General features: G+C 27.2%; 1 protein-coding gene and 2 long non-coding RNA genes across 3 annotated transcripts; all 3 read left to right on the top strand.

The window, feature by feature from the left end:
* The first annotated feature begins 1,571 nt into the window (after positions 1-1,571).
* Positions 1,572-2,316, top strand: LOC138338377 (uncharacterized). Its single transcript, XR_011211816.1, has 2 exons — positions 1,572-1,824; positions 2,001-2,316. It is a non-coding gene; the product is annotated as an uncharacterized lncRNA (long non-coding RNA).
* Positions 2,317-9,310: 6,994 nt separating this feature from the next.
* Positions 9,311-11,661, top strand: LOC101253730 (cocosin 1). The gene is made up of 3 exons (XM_019211813.2): positions 9,311-10,381; positions 10,472-11,198; positions 11,288-11,661. Exons 1-3 carry the CDS (start codon positions 10,180-10,182, stop codon positions 11,445-11,447), a joined length of 1,089 nt encoding a protein of 362 aa, XP_019067358.2. The 5' UTR covers positions 9,311-10,179; the 3' UTR covers positions 11,448-11,661.
* A 7,341-nt stretch (positions 11,662-19,002) lies between these two features.
* LOC138338368 (uncharacterized) lies at positions 19,003-20,062 on the top strand. Its single transcript, XR_011211815.1, has 2 exons — positions 19,003-19,429; positions 19,606-20,062. It is a non-coding gene; the product is annotated as an uncharacterized lncRNA (long non-coding RNA).
* The last annotated feature ends 3,951 nt before the right edge of the window (positions 20,063-24,013 follow it).

Here is a 24,013-nt window from a genome sequence, read left to right as displayed (position 1 = left end):
TTGTTAGGAAAAGATTAAAAAATTACATATGTATTCTTGCACAGGATCTAGCAAGCGCGTGCACGCGACTCTAATATGTGTGACTGATTTTGTACGTTAGAAGATGATATTAGTTATATTTTTAACAAAAACAAGTGTGTAATAGATCTCTATAAAACTTTAAGCGTGTAAATGACTTTTGGGTACAAATTTACGAAAATAATTTATATTTATCTCTTTAAAAATAATAAATTATCCAAAAAATAAATAATAGTAGTATATATAAAAAAAAATTAATAAGAGAAATATCACAAATATATAAGAATGAGACAAAGCAAAACGTATTCGGCACGTTGAGTTGATTTAGACACAAAAAGAGCAGGACAATTAGGCATATAGGGGGCGGAACGAGCAACCCCTAAGCAACTTTTCTATCTTACAAATTAATTTAATGGTCTATTTGATACGAAAAAATATACTTTTCGTGTAAATATTTTTATTAGAGCATTAATTATCATTGTCTTTTTTATTACTGCAAAAAGAAGTCGATAAAATCCACCACAATTTATAGCATTAATATGTGTACAATCAAAATTGTGCAATACATGATTTTTTTGACGTAAATTAAACTAGCATGAACCATACAAATTCATACAAATAAAATAGGAAGCAATATGATTTTATTCATCAAAATAGTGGGTACAATTCTATTGATCCCTTGATTCTAATCTCCTATGATTTATCCATAATTTCATGATTCGAGGGTCGTTAACATATTTCTCGAACTAGGATAATTTAGATTTGACCTCATTATATGAATAACCCATCAATTTGCGAACTATTCAAGATATTGATCTCTACATAGAATTTCTGAGATGTTTTTAAAGAGAATTTAGTACATTTTATATAGACATAAATTAGGATTTAGGATTAAATAACCTCAAAATTCTAATTTGAGTTAAACACACTTTGTAGAGTCTCAACTTAAATTAAATCGCATCTTGTGAATTCCACAAAATTTCAATGTCTACAGATGCTTTTAAAGAAATTTGTTCTAATTTACATTGTAGCCACACACCTAATTAGTATATATTAAGACATCAATTATTATCATAGGTTAGTTATAAGTTTACTCTTAACTTGAATAATTATCCAACTCTTCAAGTATAATAAATGTATTTTCTGATTTGAAAAAGTATGCATTACAATTTAGTAATACTAGATATTTTCTAGAATTAAATAAGAACATATTAGAAAAAAATTATTGTCATTTCTTGATTTATTAAAATAGACAAGTAAATAAGAATAGAAAATATGAAAAAGTAAATAGGAACAGAGATATTATAATTTGATTCGACATAAATAAAAAATACAATAATAATAAATTAAAGTATCAAACTAAAATTTAAGGAATATATGTATTTGGTCTTATATAACCACTCAATTTTTAAAAAAGATATGACAAAATTATTTTTCTTTAATTTATTACAAAATAGAAAAAATTACTTAAGAAGTTAAAAGATCAATAATAGATTGACTCATTACTTCCATGCCCTAATACATGCAGCCTCTATAAATAGAAGGATACAATTGAAGAATGTAAGAGCATAGAATAATAATATTTACCTACGATAAATATGTCGATGGATTTAATATTATCATCGAAAAAGGCCGATAAAACGATAGTGGAAGTTGAAGGAGTTGGTGGATACTACACATGGTCAAGTAGCCAATTTCCCACTCTAAGTCAGAAAAAAGTTGCAGCTGGATTATTAATTCTTCAGCCTCGTGGCTTAGCTTTACCTCACTATGCTGATTCCTCTAAAATTGCTTATGTTTGTGAAGGTACGTAGAAAGTTCATAATTCTAACAGATCTAAAAAAAAAAGTCTTTTTTAAAAGCGACTAAGAGTAGTTCTTCTCCGTGAAAACATCGCCAAAGTTAGTATTTCTAACAATTTATGCAAAGACGTTAACTAGTATATAGTAAGTACTGATTAATGTTTTACGATATATTTGCAGGCAAGTATATGGAGAATTATCAGGTGGGAAAAACTCAATTTGGGAAGCAGCGTCTCCATCAATTTTAGAGGCCTCTCTAAATACGACTCCAGATTTGACAAAGTCTTTCAAGTCCAAGATTGCTAAGGGTTCAGTGATTGCCCCACCTTCCAATGGTTAAGTAATTAATTACTTGTTTGAAATAAGATTGATTGATGATCTAATATATAGGATTATATGGGAGCTTTTGACGTTAAGCTTATATGATGTTGTGTTTCAATTATATATGTATGCCTTTTTTAATTAAGAATAAAAAGAAAATGAATTTGGTCTGTAAGCGGATGCTCTGAGGCAGTATAAAGGCATAATGTACCTCAGAAACAGTGGCGGAGCCACCTTGTTCTCAGGTCCATCCAAACTCCCTTCGTCGGAATATTAGTATTATTTATACGTAGTTAAAATAATCTTTTAGATACATATAGTAAATGTTAAATCTTCTCTATTACTTCGTGTATCTATTTATTCATATTTTGAACATCTTAATTGAAAATCTCGACTTTCACTCAGAAACTATAAATGGAAATGAAACTGCATTTGTCACTTGCATAAGACGGCTGCATAAACTAGCAAACGTTACATTAATTTTCTGTTAAAATTTGGGCATCTGCCTACTCCTTAGGCATATAAAAGGAAATATACACCAGAAGTGAATTGCTTATATCTTTTCCGAATATATACTAACAATATCTCTTTGATATAAAAATGATTCTTCACGCTTCAAAATAATCTTCTTTTTCAATTATATGCTTACCAACCATTAAACAGGACTAATGTATAAAATTAATAAGTTCTTAATTTTTATTCAATTCATTCACAAATCAAACAAATAGTAAAATTAGTACATAAATAATCAAATTATTCATGAATTAGGTGGAGCATTATACACCAACAAAAATAGGAAAATTTAAATAAAAAGAAGAAGAAAACACATTAAAGCATTATTGAGTAAGATGGGACGGAAAAGAACAGGTGCATGGGCGCAACGTGCTAAAATTTACATATATTGTAAATATGTTGCTCGCCTTTTTGCTTCACCTGTTCACCTCTTTTAAATGTATGTGATAACAAAAATAAATATATTTCGACACATTTAAAATTTATTAACTTACTAATATATAATAATTTTAAAGAATAAGATCATATATAAATATGGTTATCTAATTAGGTAAATTTTCCTTTTTGATTACTTATATATAAAAAAAAAGTCGTTTTCTGCGCGGCCTCTAAGCATAGAATTTGTTAAATTGTCTATTCATGTTTACATCTTATTTTCCACTTCCTAGGAATGCACACTTTTCTCAATAGAGCAAAATAAGAATTTGACATATATATACTTCCTCTGTTTGTTTTTATATTTCATCGTTATTATGAATAGTTTACCAAAATAAAAATATTGATTATTTCATAAAATTAATACATAAATAATTATAATAAAAAAATTAAGTGAATCATTTGTGTTTGTTGGTCATAAAATAGGAAAGAAGGGAGTATTTTTTTTAAAAATGATAAACTGCTATGAATTAATCAAACTCAAAGTATTATAGCTGTAATGTAATGTATATATGCATAGACTCTGTAGAATGTTATATGTTGCATATACATGGTAATGCATGTGATTATATATTATATAATTACTATATATAACTATCAGCAATCGATGTGGGAGAATCCCACAATTCACACCCAACATATAGAAACAATAATAAATTACCCCCCCCCCCCCCAAAAAAAAAAAACAGCTAGTATATATAAAACAAAATTAAAAAGAAAAAAATATAACAAATATAAAAGAATGACAAAGCAAAACTTATACGCATGTTGAATTGATTTAGTTTTCATGATAAAAAAAAATTGATTTTCGTGAAAATGTTTTTGTTAGAACATTCACTATTATTATCTTCTTTGTCATTATAAAAAGAATTCGATACATCTTTTTCTCCCTCTGAAACAAACTTTTCTTTAACATAATAGTTGAATTTCTATTAGTATTCATCATACAAGTCGAATTCTAAATGTAAAAATAAAAGATGGACCCCTTCTCTGTTGAAACAAATGAGATTATCGTGAATATACGTATTAATTAACCAAAAAAAAATCTACCACAATTTACAACATCAATACAAGAATCTGTTATTATCTTTCAAACAATCAAAATTGTGCAATATATATATTATCTTTTTCCGACTGAAATTGTTATAAATCAAATCATCATAAACCACGCTTTCAAAGAAAAATTTATAATTGTTACATTTCTCCTGCATACCTAATTAGTGTATTAGGACGCATATAAGGCCCGCTTGGCCACAGATTTATCAAATAAAATTCGAAAATTTATTTTTGGCAAATAGTGTTTGTCCATACAACTTATCATTATTTGATAAATAATCTAAATTCATAAATACTAGAAAAAAAACTAGGTCAATTTCAATATTTGAAAACTTTTAACTATTCAAAAAATCTACACCAAAGTTTTATCTTTTACAATAACACCTTTTATTGTAGTTGTTTGCGTTTATTTTACATACTATTTAACGTGAACATTAAAGTAGCGATAGAATATTTAGTAAATATGAAAGTGATGATATAATTGTTAATGAAAATGATAACAATTCGCTTAAGGTAACAAAGTCACGTGTTATGTAATACAAAACATATTGTTAGCTTTATAGCTTTTAAAACTTATGGTATATATCATATTTCTTAAAAGGATAAAATTTATTTTTTAAATAATATGATTAAAAACATGATAAAATTTTATCTAAATAAATATTTACCGAAAATATTTAAAAATTTATAACGAAATGCTAGCTTAGTATCTCCGCTTAACTGGAATCACATGGGTACAAAATGAATCATCATCCTCATAACATAACACATAATTTGCATGTCTATTACGAGTCTACTTAATTGGACTTGTAAATCCACATACCTAATCAGTGTATTATATTAGCATGCATTTAGTATCATAAGTTACAAATTTCAATAATTAATGGTTGGCCCAGTAAGTTGGAGCATATTCACAATAAATTATACAAACTAGACTGGCTTGCCTCTTAACTAGCACTTGCCCTAGTTTATATAGTACACGGCACACATTCATTCGAAAATTTAATTAATAGGCATTCCATTCAACAATTTTGGTTTTGAAAATCCAAAAATATTTATTTATATAGAGTATCTTGTTGAGCTAGTAGTACCACAATTCATTGTTGTAATATATTTGGCCAACATTTCCTTTTGCATTTTAACGTCAATTTAATTTTGAAGGTTTTTATAGAATAATAAGAAGAAAAAAACAATCTAAAATCACTGTTTCCATGTGGTAAACACTCGAGAAAACAAAAAATAGTCTCACAAATGTCAAAGAAGAACCACAAATGTAGCTTTTAATTAAAAAAAAAAGGAAATCAAATATACTAACGCCAGTTTAGACGAGCTACATAAAATTATGGTATTTCATCTGTTTCATTTTAGAATTGTTTAGTCTCATTTTATGCGAAGTTATTTAATTTGATGTGAAACTTAAATGAGAAAAAAGGAGGATTTTTAAACTTTGTGATTTTAAATGAAAGACAAAAATTTAAGTGGCTGTAAATTTTTTATTAATAGTAAAGTGGATATTTTAAAGTTAAATTGTTATTTGATATAGAAATGTGTCATTTTTTTATGACCGATTAAAAACAAAAGTAGGTGATATAAATTAAGAGAAGGGAAGGTAGATAGTTTTTTTTTGTCTCTAATTATTTGTTCACTTTTGAATCGACACATATTAATAAATGACTATTTTATCACTATTAATTATAAAGGAGATGAATTAAAAATTTCAAATTTTTATCAAATTCTACCTTTTTAAAATATAATTAATTAAGAACATAATAAAATAAAAATTATTCTTTTTAATTTGTTAAAATAGACGAATAACTAAGGAATATTGAAAAATAATTAGGGAAAGAGGGAAGGAACAATATTTTAGAAAAAAAAGGAACACATCTAATATTTATTATGATCTAAAATCATGTTTAAATATTTATGTGGTTAGATTTATTTTATTTTTAAAATCAAATGAGACGAGGGTTATGAAAATTAAAATTTATTATTAGTATACGTGTCCTTCAACGATATTAGTGCTTCTTGGAGTTGATGACATTGAGTTATTTGTCATCACAAAAGCATTTTGAACTCTTCAAATTTGATAATAACGTGTCGCATTGTAAAACTTATTAGGCGCTTACGTGTACACAATATAAAGCTCCATTTCTAATAAATAATAAACTACCAAAAAATAATTTTTTGATGCCACATGTCATGTTGCCTCCCTCTGTATTCATTTATTTCTTTAATTTCAACTTGAAATAATTTTTAAAAAAATTAATGTAAGTAATTTCATATATTTATTATTACTTTAAAAATATTATAAATTTATAATCAAAGAAAAATTCGATTGATTTTCAGAATTTCACATATCATGCAAATTAAAATAAAAAAAAATGTAATATAAATTTGCTGTACTTCATAGTCAACTCGTGGCAATTTCTAAGATAATATAGACTCTAAGCTCGGCACTCATTCAAATTAACACTTTGTTCAAAGATAATGATTAGTTCACTTTCAAATCTAAGTTGATATGAATCTAGCTTATATTTATATATTTGATATATAATTATATATTTGATACATAATTCATATATCGAACGAAGAAATAATATATTCACGAGTTCTGATTTGAGATCGTTATAATTTCAGAAACGTTTGAAAAATGTAATTAATATTCAAATTATTGAAGTTATTGTATTTCATATAATATTATAATGGTAATACAAAACTTTTATCTTTAATATAAAATAAGATCACATAATAATTTTTTAAAAATTTACTGGATATATTATCGTAGGGGTGTATATGAGCGGGTGGTTGGATTTTTTTAAATATCAAATCAAATTATTTGTGAAATTTTTTTAATTTATAAATCAAATCAAACAAACAAAATTTGAATTTTTCAACCTCGGATTGGTTCGGATTTTTCAAATACCAAATCAAACAATTGTGTCGATTTTTTAAATTTATAAATCAAACCAAACTATAAACTTCGGATTTTTCCATATTTTAAGATTTTTCTAGTTAAGATTGCATACAAATATATAATTAACTTGTATTCCAAATATTTCTTTGGTTCAATCAAAATATAGTTATCTAAAGTGTTTCTTAAAAAATATTACAAAATATGAGATGCGTATTAACGACACAAAAATATTCGATAAAAAATACTAATGAAATCATCATATAAAATAAATATTAGAAAATCATAATGAAAATAATCATAATTTAAAAGTACTAAATCATGCTAAAATAAGTTTAACAAGTACTAGTTATATTACAAAATATTTAAGAAAAATTAAAATTAGATTATGTATTTTAATTGACTAAACCAATATAAAACTAAAGAACAAATATTCAATATTATTGTCATTCTTGAATTGATTTTTTTTTTGGCATTAGTATTAATTTGATTTTGACTTAAGTTTTATTGTAATTATCAACATTTATGAACCATAATCTTTATTGGACCATAATATATTAAACGATAAAATAATACCCTCCCAAGTACCATAGGCTTTTTCAAAAGCCCGCTTGCGATCAAAATAGGCTTTTCTTCTACTTATCGAAATGCCATATGCTTTAAGAACGGCTATTTGACAGTCTTTGATGGGAAACCTGAAAAGTAATAATAATATTAATTATCAAATAAAAATGAATATTTTCTTATTAAATAAGAATCATCTAAGGATAAAATAGTACCTTGGTGTTCTTTCTATATCAACACGAAGGACGTTAGCAATCATCTCAACATCCAAGTTGAAATGTCCTTCGCGACATGTACCCATATCACATGTATGTTCTTCAATATATCTTCCAACATTCCACATGTTAGTATGTTTATCAATAAAATAAGTCAACCTAAATCGACATCCTTGTTCTACACGCCTGCAAATAAGTCGCCATGATTTTTTTGTCGATTTAATAACAAAGTACTCCCTTGCTACTTTCAAATGTAGAAGTTTAACTACTCTTTGCAACTGCTTCTTTGAATTGAATAACATGCCTTTTTCAATATAAATAGCACCATTCATGAAATCTTCTGGTTCATGCCACGTACGTTGTGATGTATACTCATCATATGTATCACCAAAGATATCTGAACCATCCGGGAGATGATCAAGATAAGGAATTTCATGATTACGAAACGGGCTCATGGACATTGGTCTTGGCGATCGATTGAGGGTAGAAACATCATCATCACTAGATGATGCCTCAAATGGAACATTATCTCCTGATTCCTCAGCATTAGGCAAATCATCACTATCACTACCTGAAGGTGAGCCATAATTAGGAAGGTCACGATCATCAATATTCACAGGATCAATGGGTTCATCTTGTGTGATATTTTCCCTATATATGTAAAAAAGTATAAATATTTCGCTCATGCAATTAACTTACTTAAATAAAAAAAATCAAACGTTGAACATACTGAAAATCATCTGCACCAAAAGTAGGCGAGACATAAAAATTTGAGGATGTCCCAACATTTTCCGTCATTTCAAAGTGTGATGACTGACCAAAATAATTATCTAATCCATAACTTGGAGCAATATTCCTATCTTGCTGAGGTAAACCGCTACAAAATATATAATAATAAGAAAAATAAATCATATAAACTAATAAATAATTGACAAAATCAATAAATAATGATTGAAATATAATTATTGAGCATTACCGATCACTTTCATTGATAGTTTCATTTAAATCAAAATCATATCAGCCGGTAAGAATATTTTGATAATGAGTCATGTTAGGAAAATCAGCAGATTGAGTTATTGGAAATTCATCAACGCTATTACGATTTTCTAATTGGGGATTGACATCGACTGATAAATGAGAACGTTGTTGACTAATCTTAGGCTCCTTCCTAACATAGATTTCAAGTATTGTTAACTTGATTTGATCTATGTAGTCATTTGGAACCCTCAAAAAGTCGGTCAACGATTCGTCATTATAGATAATTCACTCTCCAAAATTAACTTGTCCTTGTGATAAAAATGAAGTAGGGTATTTTCCGACTATAATCAAATTATAATCAGTACTGTTTATACCCATTCTTTTATAAATTGATGAAATGAATTTATGATATCGAACATTAATTGGATATTTAGCATTGTGTTTGGGAGGACAATTATAAATTGAAACTTTAACTTTAGGCGTAGAAGACATTTTTTTTTGAGATTGAATGAACAAAATATAGAAGATTTTATTTTGTAGGTGATATCAATCATTTTAAACGACCTTAAATAGAGATTGAAAGTTTTTTCTGAATAAAAAAATAAAAATACATAGTGTAATATTTTTTTCCGTTTTATGACATGTCTAATCAACATAATTGTATGACAACACTGAAAAAACTTTTTCGAAACGTGAAAAATATTCCTCTTATAAAGTGGAAGAAAAAACTCCACTTTGTAAAGTGGAAGAAAAAGTTCCGTTATACATTAAAAATACACGTTATGACCCTAACGGAAAACATTTAGAAAATTAGATAAAGTGGAACTTTTTTTTCCACTAAGCTTATTTTAGTTACTAACTAAAATAGTGGCTTATTTTGGTCATTTTTACACTTTTGTGGCTTATTTAGTTTCCAACTCAATATAATGAAATTGTATATGAATAAATAATTATTACCTTATTATATTATTAAATGAAAGTATACACAAAGACGTGTTGATTGAGTAAATATATTCCATTTACTTGTATCGTGATGAGAATGAATTGATTTTTTTATTACACCATATCATTACTCGATAATTGAAAATGTTATACTTCCATTTTTCTATAATTTCACACATAAAAGTCCGATGGTTATATTTGAGATAACAATTCAAATATTCTATGATAACGACACTCAATATTTAAAACCAAAAAAAAAGAGGAAAAAATAATATACTGATCTATTTTAAGCAACAATTTTTTTATTATACATCAAAGTCAGAGGTGTGTTGTCTCTATAAAATGAAAGAGACGGACTCTTCGGAATGCGTACAACAATTCCCTTCTTTTTGTCTATAGTTTGAGTAAAAAAGAAAATATATCGATGGATTTAATATTATCATCGAAAAAAGCCGATAAAACGATAGTGGAAGTTGAAGGAGTTGGTGGATACTACACATGGTCAAGTAGCCAATTTCCCGTTCTAAGCCAGAAACAAATAGCAGCTGGATTATTACTTCTTCAGCCTCGTGGCTTAGCTTTACCTCACTATGCTGATTCCTCTAAAATTGCTTATGTTTGTGAAGGTATATATATAACATACATATACACATTTTCGTTATATATTCATTTTGAAACAGACTAAAATAACTAACACTTATATTTCATTTTCACAGGTGAATGTATTGCTGGATTGATCTCACCAGAAGATTCAAAAGAAGAAGTTGTAAAAATTCAAAAAGGGGATACCCTACCAGTTACGGTGGGAACAGTGTCATGGTGGTACAATGCTGGTGACACTAAACTCACTATAATTTTCTTGGGAGAATCGTCTAAGGATTATACACCAGGAGAATACTGTTATTTCTTTTTAACTAGTGCTGCTGGTATACTAAACGGATTCCCTAATGAATTAATTGCTAAATCTTTTCACATGAACATAACTGAATCTGAAAAACTTATGAAAGATCAAAGTAGTTTAAATCTTTTAATTAAGGTAAATGAAGGTATACAAATTCCAAATGCATCCAACAGCGCAAAACGCAAGTTGGTTCACAACTTGGATGGTGCAAAACCTTGTGTTGAGGTTAAAAACGGTGGAGTTTTATCTTCGGTGAGCGGTAAGAATATAGCGTTGCTCGGAGAGGTTGGATTAAGCGCGAATCGCCTAGTTTTGGAACCTGGTGCTGTACTTGGTCCCATTTTTACAGCAGATTCGTCTATTCATTTGAGTTATATTACGAAAGGAAGTGGACGTGTTGTAATTGTGGGACTGTTTGGCAAGGTTGTGTTGGATGCAAAAGTGGAAGAAGGTGAACTGTTTTTTGTACCAAAATTTTTTCCATTTGTAGTGGAAGCTGATGAAGGAGGGATCGAATTTTTCTCCCTGAAAACATCGTCAAAGTAAGTAATCAATCATATCGTTTAACTAAGATAAAAACTAAAACATGCAAATAAATGATATGATATTATTGTTCTATATGTATTTACAGGCAAACGTACAGAGAATTATCGGGTGGGAAAAAATCAATTTGGGAAGCAGCATCTCCATCAATTTTAGAGGCTTCTCTTAATAGGACTCCAGATTTGACAAAGTCATTCAAGGCCAAGATTGCTAAGGGTGCTGTGATTTCCCCACCTTCAACTATTTAAGCAAAAAAAAAAAGAAATTCTATGCTTGAAAATAACATCGACGGTGAAGTCGATATATTTGAACTATTTTACTTTATTTGAAGATCATATGGGAGTTTTTGGTGTTAGATTTTCTTGAATACAAGCTTATAAAAGCTCTTTATGTGTGTATCATTGTGTGTGTATATGAATGTCATTCTTCCTAAGAATAAAAGAAAAATGAATTTGCTACGAACCCAATTGCTGGTTCATGTTTACATATTGTTAAATTAGTTTCTTTTTGAGGCATAATTTACATTTTTATGATATAATGCCCTGCCACCAATCTTTGTTAAAATTTACCTACCTACTTTCACCACTAAAAATTGTTACTAATAATTGATCGAGTATGTCGGAAAATGATGGGACACGGCTTTCTTTAAATATATAACTTTTTTTAAAAAAGTCTTATGACATAATCAGTCATTTTTAAAAAAATGTATAATATAAAGGGAATATAGTAGTTTAGTATTTACTTTGATATTGAATAATTCTACCATTGGACCATATATGCACTTTAAAAAAACACTAAGAATTTACATCTAATGAAACAAGTATACAAGATTTTTCACAACTTAGTAACTTAAGGAATTGGAGTGAGTTCATTTCAGACTCCAATAATTCCAATGCTCTCTTTTTCTTTCTCATGTCTTTTTCCTAGATAAATTTAAAATTGATAATTTATCATCATTTCATCCACGCTTAACATGGTAAAGTGAGTGTTGTACATTTTAATTAGATTTTGTTCATTTTAAACATTTTATGTTGGATTTTGTTGTATCATTTTGACGCTGTGAGTATTATACACTCGCCATTAACGCGTCAAGAACTTATTTAGTTTATTTTATTTTATTTTTTCTTCTCTTTTTTTCATTTTATAGCCACTATCTCTTTTATTATTTCTCAAATCTTAAATCTTTTGCTATAATAATTTTAATTTCACACTACAAATATAAATAGATCCGAAAAAAAAAATAATAAATCAAACTCATATCAACAACACCCCAAATCATTTAAACTTCACCCACAATAATCCTAAAATACGAGCAAAAAAATTTTAATTTTTACTATGTAAATGTTAATCTCACTAATCTTGAGCCCTAATTAAATTACAAATATCACAAAATTAAAGAAAAAAGACTGTAATCTCAAAAATATGAACTATTATTGTTATAGATTTGCACCTTTTAGCCCTAAATCAAATGAAGAGATAGAAGAGAGGGTGCAACGAATGGGGATTATGGCAGAAAAAAATCACAAAAAAAAAGGAATAAAATGGTGAAGATGGTTGGGGTGTGATAGCAAAGCTAATGAAAATGAAGAAATATGAAAGAGTAGATTGTATGAGCGAGGATTTACGACAAAAAATATAAAACTAAGAAATAATTGAAATGGAGCAATATAATGGAGAAGATGAATGAGGAAGATGACTGGGGGTTTGCATTTTTCTCTTTAAATTTGGCAAGTGCATTTATTTAACTTTTTGGGATAAAAAGACCACATGTCATTTATTCATTGGTTACTTTGTCATATATTTTAATTCTTATTTTTTCTCTTTAATATAATAGACTTTTAATGAGTTGGCATGATATAATTGGGCATCCAATTCACGTGGACGCGCTTAGTTAACACACAGTTGAAGTCAACATGTACTATTGAAAAAAGTTTCAAAATAACACAATGTAATCTGACACGAGTTGTCTAAAATGAACAAAGTCTAATTAAAGTGTCTAAATGAAAACTGTGGCCAAGTTTATGAGGCCAACGATTGTTTTTTTTTGTGGTGGTTTTGTGGTGCAATAATTGTATATAGGATCTATACGATAATAGACAGGATTAGGGGTGTAAAAAATGAACCAAAATATAGGCTGGGGGTGTACAAAATCGAATTGAAAATCGCTCAAATCGCATAGAGTCAAATCAAGAACAATCCGACCAGTGATTTGGTTTGATCTGATTTACTATTAAAAAAAATTGACTATATTTAGGTTGGTTTGGTTTTAACTAAAAAAATAACTCGAGACCAAACCAACCCGATATTCTTTATTTAATTTTAAAATTTTATTTTATACATGAAAATATTTACTTTGATATAATTTTAAAATATTTCTTATATATTTCATAATTTTTATCTTTTAATATATTATTTCAAGTTTAAAAGTTGAAATTCAAGATATTATATTTCATAAATGTTGATAATTATAATAAAACTTAAATTATAATCAAATTAATACTACTGCAAAAGAAAATCAAATCAACAATAAGAATGACAACAATATTGAATATTTGTTCTTTAGTTTTAGATTGGTTTAGACAATTAAAATATATAATCTAATTTTAATTTTTCTTAAATATTTACTAATTTAACTAATATTTATTTAACTTATTTTAGCATGATTTATTACTTTAAGTTATGATTATTTTCATCAGTACTTATCTCATATTTTGTTTTTTTGTTTTCTTAAAGAAACACCTTAGATAATTGTATTTTGGTTGGACTAAAGAAATATTTGGAGCACAAGTTAATTATATGTTTGTATGCAAATTTTACCAAAAAAATCCAAGGTTTATTAGTTTGATTTGATTTATAAATTTAAAAATCTGACACAATGGTTCGGTATTTGAAAAATCCAACCAACCCGATGTTGAAAAACTCGAAAAAATCGAATTTTATCAGTTTGATTTGGTTTATAAACTTAAAAAAATTTCACAAATGATTTGATTTGATATTTGAAAATTTTGAATCAACCCGGTCATGTACACCCCTAGTATAGGTAATCTGTCCAACTTATCCAGATTTTAACGCTTGGGCTCAAGGTAATTATAATTAGGTTCAATATCAGCTCATCAAACTATAACCTATTTTAAGAGAATTCTCAATTGAGCCCAATTTATTCTTCAGTTTCAACTCGTTTTAAAATTTTTTATTTTCATATAATGTATATTCTTAATTCTTATATTGAAAGTATAAATTACAATCTATTTTATATTTTTGAGGATTTATATATCCATTTATAACTTTTTTATTTAAATTTTCTTAAGTTAAAATTCAAATTATGATTATAAAGTTGAATAATAATACATTATCAAAATTACTGAGATTAAACAGTTCAAATTAAATGGATCATGACTAAACTTAAATTTTAACCTATTTGAGACCAAAATAAACTACACTTCTGGTTAAGACATATTATTTTATGAATGTTATTTGTTGTGAAATGATAGACTATTTCACTATATGCGATAGCCAGCCATTGATGTGGGAGGATCCCACAATTTCCCCAACATATAGTAACAATAAAAGGAAAAGGTATATATTCATTCTTTGTTTTGTAGTGAAAATTCAGTTACGTGTTTAAACTATTATCAGAATTTATTATATATTTATTTTTGATGAAAGTATAATTAATATTACCCTAAAATTGACGTAGAAATAAAATAAAATAAAAATATAAATTAGGTGCATTTGGGTCGAAATAAAGTCAAAAAAAATATCCCCCACCCAATTGCATGCTCGTCTCTCATTCTCTTTTAGACTTCTTCTTCATTTTCTTTTTATCTAAACTCTACAATTTCCCACTCAATATTAACTCAATATTATCATTACTTGAGAATTCTTCATTAATTTGACTCATACTTAATTTAGCAAAGTGATTCACAAAAAAAAGATAATTTTTTCATCTAAATTTTACACAACCCATTAGCATCAAAAGAACATTAAAGAGTGAAACCCTAAATTTCGAAATATTTATTACCAAGAAAATTCAATTGTTCCCACCCCCACTTATCAAGATTATCAAGTATACAAAGCGCTGCAAATTTAATAGATTTATACATACTAAAATATTTATTTCAAGTTTCACAATCCATTACCATCAAAGCACTACTAACTAAAAAGAAAATTCAAAATAAATCATTATCAATTAAAGTTCATTTGACCCATATTTTAAAAATTCAAAAGAAAGAAAGGTGTTTAGATAGTTTAAGAAGTGAGAAATATAAGTTTTGGGTTCCAAATTAATGTCAATGGCGATGAAAAGTGGGACAAAGTCGTATTGAATAATAACTTTGATTTAATTTGTTATCCATGTCCCTCATTTCTTTCCAAATTTTTTAAGCATCTCTGTTACTCCGTCGATCTTATTTGTCGCAATAATTTGTTTAATATGTTTTATAATCAGAAGAAAGGATTAAAAATGTGTCATTCAGATAAGAAAGAAGAGAAAAAATAACGACAAAAATGGTGTCATTCATGTAAGGAAGATGAGAAAAGATAGAGGTAAAATGATTAGGATAAAAAATTTAAAAATGACGAGAGAAGATAAAGGCAAAATTTGTTAGGAAACAAGTGAAAAGATTTAAAAATTACAGGTGTATTCTTGCACAGGATCTAGCAGGCACGTGCACACAACTCTAATATGTGTGACTGGTTTTGTACGTTAGGAAGTGATATTAGTTACACTTTTAACAAGAGCAAGTGTGTAATCGGTCTCTATAATATTTTAAGTGTGTAAATAACTTTTGGGTACAATTTACAGAGATAATTTATATTTTTCCCTAAAAATAATAAATTATCCAAAATAAATAAATAATAATAGTATATATAAAATAAAATTAAAAAGAGAAATATCACAAGTATATAAGAATGAGACAAAGCAAAACGTATACGGCACGTTGAATTGATTAAGACCACAATTAGGCATATAGGGGGCGGAACGACCAACCCCTAAGCAACTTTTCTATCTTACAAATTAATTTAATGGTCTATTTAATACGAAAAAAAATATTTTTCGTGTAAATATTTTTAGTAGAGCATTCATTATTAAAAAGAAGTCGATAAAATCCACCACAATTTATAGCATTAATACGTGTACAATCAAAATTGTGCAATACATGATTTTCTCGACGTGAGATATATTGTTATTAATTGAACTAACATTAACTATGTTGTTTGTAATAAATTTTAAACATATGAAAAATAAATAAATCATACAAATAAAATATGAATAAATATGATTTTATTCATTAAAATAGTGGGTAATAATTCTATTGATCCCTTAATTCTAATCTCTTAAGATTTATCCATCATTTCATGATTCCAGGATCGTTAGTGGCATATTTCTCGAACTGGAATGATTTAGATTTGACCTCGTTATATGAATAATCTATCAATTTGTGAAGCATTCGAGATCTTGATCTCTATATGAAATTTCTGAGATGTTTTAAAGAGAATTTAGTACCTTTTATATAGGCATAAATTAAAATTTAGGATTAAGTAACCTCCAAAATCCTAATTTGAGTTGAACACACTTTGTAAAGTCTCAACTCAAATTAAATCGCATCTTGTAAATTCCACAAAATTTCATTGTCTACGCATGCTTTTAAAGAAATTTGTTATAATTTCACATTGTAGGCACACACCTAATTAGTATATCAGCATAGAAATTTGTTCTAATTTACATTGTAGCCACACACCTAATTAGTATATTAGCATAGAAATTTGTTATAATTTATATTGTAGCCACACACCTAATTAGTATATTAGCATAGAAATTTGTTATAATTTATATTGTAGCCACACACCTAATTAGTATATTAGCATAGAAATTTGTTATAATTTATATTGTAGCCACACACCTAATTAGTATATTAGCTTGCATTCAGTATTTGCACGTAACTGGAATCACGTGAATACAATATCATCATTCCGTACACTTTAGAATCATCAACATCTCACATATAACTTACATGCCTATAACGAGTTGACTTTATTATAAATATATAAATCATAAGGTACAAATTTTAATTTTAATAGATAAGTAGTTGGGACCCTATTCATTAATCATACTTACTAAATAGACTTGGCCCTGGTCTAGGCATATTCATTAGAAAAGTTGGGATCCTTTAATTAATAGGCAAACAATTTTTAACTATGGGACCACAAAAATATTCTTTTATATATAGATTATCTTGTTTAACTGGCAGTACTAAAATTTATTAAATAAGTAAGCAAATTAGATTGACTCATCGATTATTGTTAGTGGACACTAACATCCAAAAATATGTAATTAACACCCACCCATATACTTCTTTCCTCGGTCCATTTTTAATTGTTAATGTTACATTTTTTAAATATTAATTTAAATCATTTTTAAAGTTAAATAATTTGATATTTTGAATTAAAAAAAATTATATGAAAAGTATTATAAAATTGTAACTTTTTGCATATCAATATGATTAAAAAATGTATTGTAAAATGCTAATCAAAATTTATATAATTTAATTCTTTAAAAAAATTGTGATAATTAAAAATAGACGATTAAATTATGACTTAAACTAATTGGCAACTCAGATTAGTTTCCATCACTTATTAGTTGCCGGTGGAAAGACTTTCTACTCGTCTTTAAGAAAAATAAAAGGTAAATGAATAGTATAATTTTTTAATTAAAAAAGATTTAATTGATAAGGATGATATTGAATGCTGCCTATGTGATGGGACAGTCGTGGAAACAAATGGACATCTGTTTGAAAAATGTATATTGACGAAAAGGAAACATTGGAAGCAATTAAAATGAATATTATATAAAATGAATACAATTATATTACTTTTATATCTATTTAAATAATATATAAAATTAATACATAAATAATCAAGTTACAGAGAAACGGAAAATAGCTGGTGGGAGGCCGTACCGCTTGCCATCCCAATATGTAATAGCTGTAAACATGAGTCTCAAATCATATTTTCCACCATCTGATAATAAGGTTTAGGACCTGTTTGGATGGGCTTAATAAAATTAGCTTTAAAAAAGTACTTTTAAAAGTGCTGAAATTTATTTTTAAAATAAATAGTTATGTGTTTGGATAAAAGTGCTGAAGTTTTTATGTCAAACGTGAAAAGGAAAAAATGGAAGAAAGAAATGTTAGGGTTATATAGATAATTTGGAGATTGTATAAAAATATTAAACAGAAAAAGATAAAACATATGGTCAACTTAAAACAACTTATAAGTTAAAAATCAGCTTTTAAATCAGTTTGACCAGCTTTTAAGACACTGCCTTAATGTCATGAATAAAGACACTGCCTTTTCGAAGGGCTAAAGGCTTCTTATAACTGATGGCGACCACTTATAGCCCTCTCACTATCATGTCATGGAAATACATATGAAATCCATATTTATGAATTTATATAATATTTCATCTGTCCCTAATTAGTATCCACTTTAGAAGTGTGATATACATATTAAGAAGGCATCAACTATTATCATACATTAGTTACAATTTTATTTTTAACTAAAAAGATTATGTAACTTTCCAAATATAATAAATGTATTTTCTTAGTAGTACTAGATATTTTCTAGAATTAAATAAGGGCATGTTAGGAAAAAAAATTATTATTCTTTTTTGATTTATTAAAATGAACAAGTAAATAAGAATAGAAAATATGGACAAATAAATAGGGATAGAGAGAGTATAATTTGATTCGACATAAATTAGAAAGAGAATATAAGTATCCAAATAAAATTTAAGGAACATATGTATTAGGTCTTGTATGACAAATCAATTTTTAAAAAAGATATGACAAAATTATTTTTATTTAATTTATTACAAAATAGAAAAAAATTGCTTGGTACTTAAAAGATCAATAATTGATTGACAAATTACTTCCAAGCCCTAATACATGCAGCCTCTATAAATAGAAGGATACAATTGAAGAATGTAAGAGCATAGAATAATAATATTTACCTACGATAAATATGTCGATGGATTTAATATTATCATCGAAAAAGGCCGATAAAACGATAGTGGAAGTTGAAGGAGTTGGTGGATACTACACATGGTCAAGTAGCCAATTTCCCACTCTAAGTCAGAAAAAAGTTGCAGCTGGATTATTAATTCTTCAGCCTCGTGGCTTAGCTTTACCTCACTATGCTGATTCCTCTAAAATTGCTTATGTTTGTGAAGGTACGTAGAAAGTTCATAATTCTAACAGATCTAAAAAAAAAAGTCTTTTTTAAAAGCGACTAAGAGTAGTTCTTCTCCGTGAAAACATCGCCAAAGTTAGTATTTCTAACAATTTATGCAAAGACGTTAACTAGTATATAGTAAGTACTGATTAATGTTTTACGATATATTTGCAGGCAAGTATATGGAGAATTATCAGGTGGGAAAAACTCAATTTGGGAAGCAGCGTCTCCATCAATTTTAGAGGCCTCTCTAAATACGACTCCAGATTTGACAAAGTCTTTCAAGTCCAAGATTGCTAAGGGTTCAGTGATTGCCCCACCTTCCAATGGTTAAGTAATTAATTACTTGTTTGAAATAAGATTGATCGATGATCAATAGGATTATATGGGAGCTTTTGACGTTAAGCCTATATGCTGTTGTGTTTCAATTATATATGTATGCTTTTGTAATTAAGAATAAAAGAAAATGAATTTGGTCTGTGAACGGAGGCAGTATAAAGGCATATTGTACCTAAGAAAGCCACCTTGTTCTCAGGTACGTCCAAACTCCCTTCGTCAAAATATTAGTATTATCTATATATGGTTAAAATAATTTTTTAGATATATAGTAGATGTTGAACCTTCTCTGTTATTTATGTGTCTATTCATTTAAATTTTGAACCTTTTAATTAAAAATCTCGAATTACTACAACTCAGAAACTATAAATGGAAATGAAACTGCATTTGTCACTTGCAATTGACCAGCATAAGACGGCTGCTTAAACTAGCAAATGTTACATTAATTTTCTGTTAAAATTTGGGCATCTGCTTTTTCCTTAGGCATATAAAAGGAAATATACCAGAAGTGAATTGCTTATATCTTTTCCGTATATATACTAACAATATCTCTTTGATATAAAAATGATTCTTCACGCCTCAAAATAATCTTCTTCTTCAATCATATGCTTACCAACCATTAAACAGGACTAATGTATATAATTAATACATTCTTAATTTTTATTCTATTCACAAATCAAACAAATAATGAAATTAATACATAAATAATCAACAAAAATGGGTCCTAAAAAATAGGAAAAGTTAAATAAAAAAGAAGAAAAAACTCATTAAAGCATTATTGAGCAAGATGGGACGGAAAAGAACAGGTGCATGGGCGCAACGTGCTAAAATAAAATCGTACTTTAATGGTTGCCATCCAACATTGTATGGTTGTAATTTTTTTAATTTTTAAAATAAGATAGGGGGTTCAACCCATCAATGCCTCTTAAATTTAACATTAATTTTCACTTACACATCATAAGTGAGTCTTATTCATTTTAAACATCTAAAATGGATTTTGATTGTCATTTTGACATTTTTTTTATATTTTCAAATGAGTTTAAATTTTATGCTCTGTCGGTGTATACTTCTTTTACACTAACACATACTTTTAAGACAAGTTTCTTTTTTTATTAATATTTTTCTTTTATAAAATAAAAGTATCAAATATAGTAATATAAGGTAATTAGGATTCTACTTTTATTTTACCCATTTGTTTAAGATTCTCTTTCTTTGCTAAATAAGATTATCAACTTTTATAGAAGTAAATGAGCATAAAGCTTGATATACAGAGCTTCAAGACTCTGGAGAGGAAAGTATCTAGAGTTTGGTTGTTAGTTTTCCTTTCCCTAGAAAATAATTTTAGCTTCTAAAGTACAATTTTTGTTCAAAAGCTTATTTTTAAGTTTACTCCCGGCATAATTATTATTTTAACTCAAGTTTAGAGCTTTAAATTGATTTGTGTTTATTTACTCATATGACTTTTGCAATTGTGATCCTCTGTTTCTATTTATCAAATAGATGGCATTATGATTTTTCATCTACATTTGCTAACATAAAATTTTCAAAAGTAAATTTTTTTCCACTTTAATACTTATTAAAAAAATTCCACTTTAATATTTAATGTAAAAAAAATTTTACTTGTGAAAATTTTATGATAGAAAATGTAGATGAAAAATCATAATATCATCTATTTGATAAAGAAAAACAGAGGATCACAATTGCAAAAATCATATGAGTAAATAAACACGCAAATCAATAATTTAAAGCTCAAAACTTGAGTTGAAATGATAATTGTGTCGGGAGTAAACTTAAAAATAAACTTTTGAACAAAAATTATACTTTAAAGTTAAAATTATTTTCTAGGGAAAGGAAAAGTAACAACCAAACTCTAGATACTTGCCTCTCTATGAGTCTTGAAGCTCTGTATGTCAAGCTTAATACTCATTAAATTCTGTAAAAGTTGATAATTTTATTTAGTAAAGAAACAGAATCTTAAACAAATGGGTAAAATAAAAGTAGAATCCTAATTACCTTATATTACTGTATTTGATACTTTTATTTTATAAAAGAAAATTATTAATAATAAAAAGAAACTTGCCTTAAAAGTATGTATTAGTGTAAAAAAAATATACACCGACAGAGCATAAAAGTTAAACTCTTTTTAAATTTAGCTTAGGCGCGTTAGACAAACGCTTTTTACATGAAGAAATAACAAATCTACATATGACAAGTGAATTTATTTTTATTTTTTTAAATTCATTTTCTTTATTTTTTTCCATATCTCTAACTTCTAACCCAGGCCCCACCCCTTTCTTCATTTTCTTTACATGCCTTTTTTTTTCTAAAACTCCACCAAAAACACGGGGAAGTACAATTTGTATTTTCTCTCCCTCACATGTAACTATAGTTGAAAATGAAGACACAAATAAGAATTTATCTTCCTCGAAACATTCATCTTCATTGTAATTACAGAAGATATTAACTATAAATTCAAAAATTAATTATCTGATTTATAACTATACATAATTATTTTTTTTATTTCTATTAAATATACAAAAAGTAGAGACAGAAAAAAATTATATTGAGACTGAAACGATATAAAAAATAAAATTTTAGGAAAATGCTTCTTTTTCGAAACAGTAATCATCTTACTGTTTTGATGTTCAATAGATCTGCACACTTAAGAGGAAACGATTAGTGATAAGCGATTATCATGTCACTGGAAATTATGGATGAAAAATTAAATGTGAGATCACAAAATAAAAAAAATTGATTCTCAAGAAAGAGGAAGAAAACAAGTAATATACTAACCTAACAAAACAGAGAGAGCTTGAGAAAAAAAATAAATGCAAGAGGGTGGTGGAAGGAGAGAAAAGTGAGGAAGAAGACAGCAAAAAAAAACTTTTCAAACGTGCTCAGAATTCGTGTAGCACACATATAATATTGAGTCATCGAAAAGTGTCCAGAGACACAATACAAACCAACTATAGGTGTTCAAAATGAACAAAATCTATATAAGGTGTTTAATGAAAGTTAGTGTAAGTTTAAGGGGCTATCGATGGATTCAACCTATAATATAAAAGGGTAGCTTGACACTCCTTGAATAAAGATGGGTCTACCCGAGCAGTTTAAGGACCCGTTTGACCATAGATTTCCCAAATAATATTTGGGAGAAAATTTAGCAAATAGTGTTTGTCCATACAAGTTGTCATTATTTTGCAAATATCTCAAATGTACAAATATTAATTTTTTCTAGTATATGGACCAAATTTCATTATTTGAAATCTTTTAAAATTGAAATTTTATTCCAAACTTTTATATTCTATAAAAAAACACCTTCTTTAGTAGTCGTTTGCTTTGTATTACATAATATTTTATGTGAACACCAAAGTAGTGATGAAATATTTACGATGATATGGTTGTTGATGAAAATGATGAATTATCGACTCAAGGTAACAAAATCACTTGTTTTGACTAGTTCAAGATATATAGGCATTCACTCTAAACTACCACATTGTTCTAGCATTATGGACACTACTTGTTACTTGTTGCAAAGAAGAATCAATTGATTTATAATATAAACTAATGGCTAGTTTTGATAGTTTTTAAAACTTATTAGTATAAATCATATTTTTAAAAAATATATTTTTCAAATATTAGGGCTAAACATATGGTGAAATTTGATCCAAATACTTATCCATATAATATTTATCAAAAATATTTAAAAATCTATTATTAAACACTAGCTAAATAACCAACCAATTAAGCTATTAAAATTGTGAAAATATATGGCTGTAATTGAGAAGAGCAATCTAAAATTTGAAAACTAACTCACGTGTGGGCTTTCCCTAACATAATTGTTATCTTTTTAGTACAATTCTCAATTTTTTTTTGTTGGGTTATTTCATTCCTGATTAATTTTGCTTTCTATCTGTATTTGTCATTTTTAGCTTTCTATTATTTTCTATTTCTAGTTTTCTCCCATTGTTTCCTTTCTTCCTACCCATCACTTTAAAAGTTCGTTCATTTTTGCTTCATTTAGTTTTTTCTACTCTTCCATACAATTTTATTGCCATCCACACATTCATAGTTTAATGTTACACGTAACTATATATTATAAATAAAGTTATGTAAAAATAAAAACAGTATGACTATAAAAAAAAGTAAGTCTCGATTATTGTATCTTGTGAAGTTATTGCCATCTATGATGGGCAATATCTAAATATAATTTTCCCATTTTAGATATTAATATTTAAAATTTAGT

The sequence above is a fragment of the Solanum lycopersicum genome, chromosome 1 (assembly GCF_036512215.1).
Source record: "Solanum lycopersicum chromosome 1, SLM_r2.1".
NCBI lineage: Eukaryota > Viridiplantae > Streptophyta > Magnoliopsida > Solanales > Solanaceae > Solanum > Solanum lycopersicum.
The sequence above is the reverse complement of the archived record's forward strand: the minus strand, read 5'-3'. Positions and strand labels throughout refer to the sequence as shown.

Coding starts and splice junctions, on each gene's coding strand:
- LOC101253730 (XM_019211813.2), top strand. CDS start 10,180: ATGGATTTAATATTATCATCGAAAAAAGCCGATAAAACGATAGTGGAA. Junction 10,382..10,471: donor AATTGCTTATGTTTGTGAAG/GTATATATATAA, acceptor TCATTTTCACAG/GTGAATGTATTGCTGGATTG. Junction 11,199..11,287: donor TCCCTGAAAACATCGTCAAA/GTAAGTAATCAA, acceptor ATGTATTTACAG/GCAAACGTACAGAGAATTAT.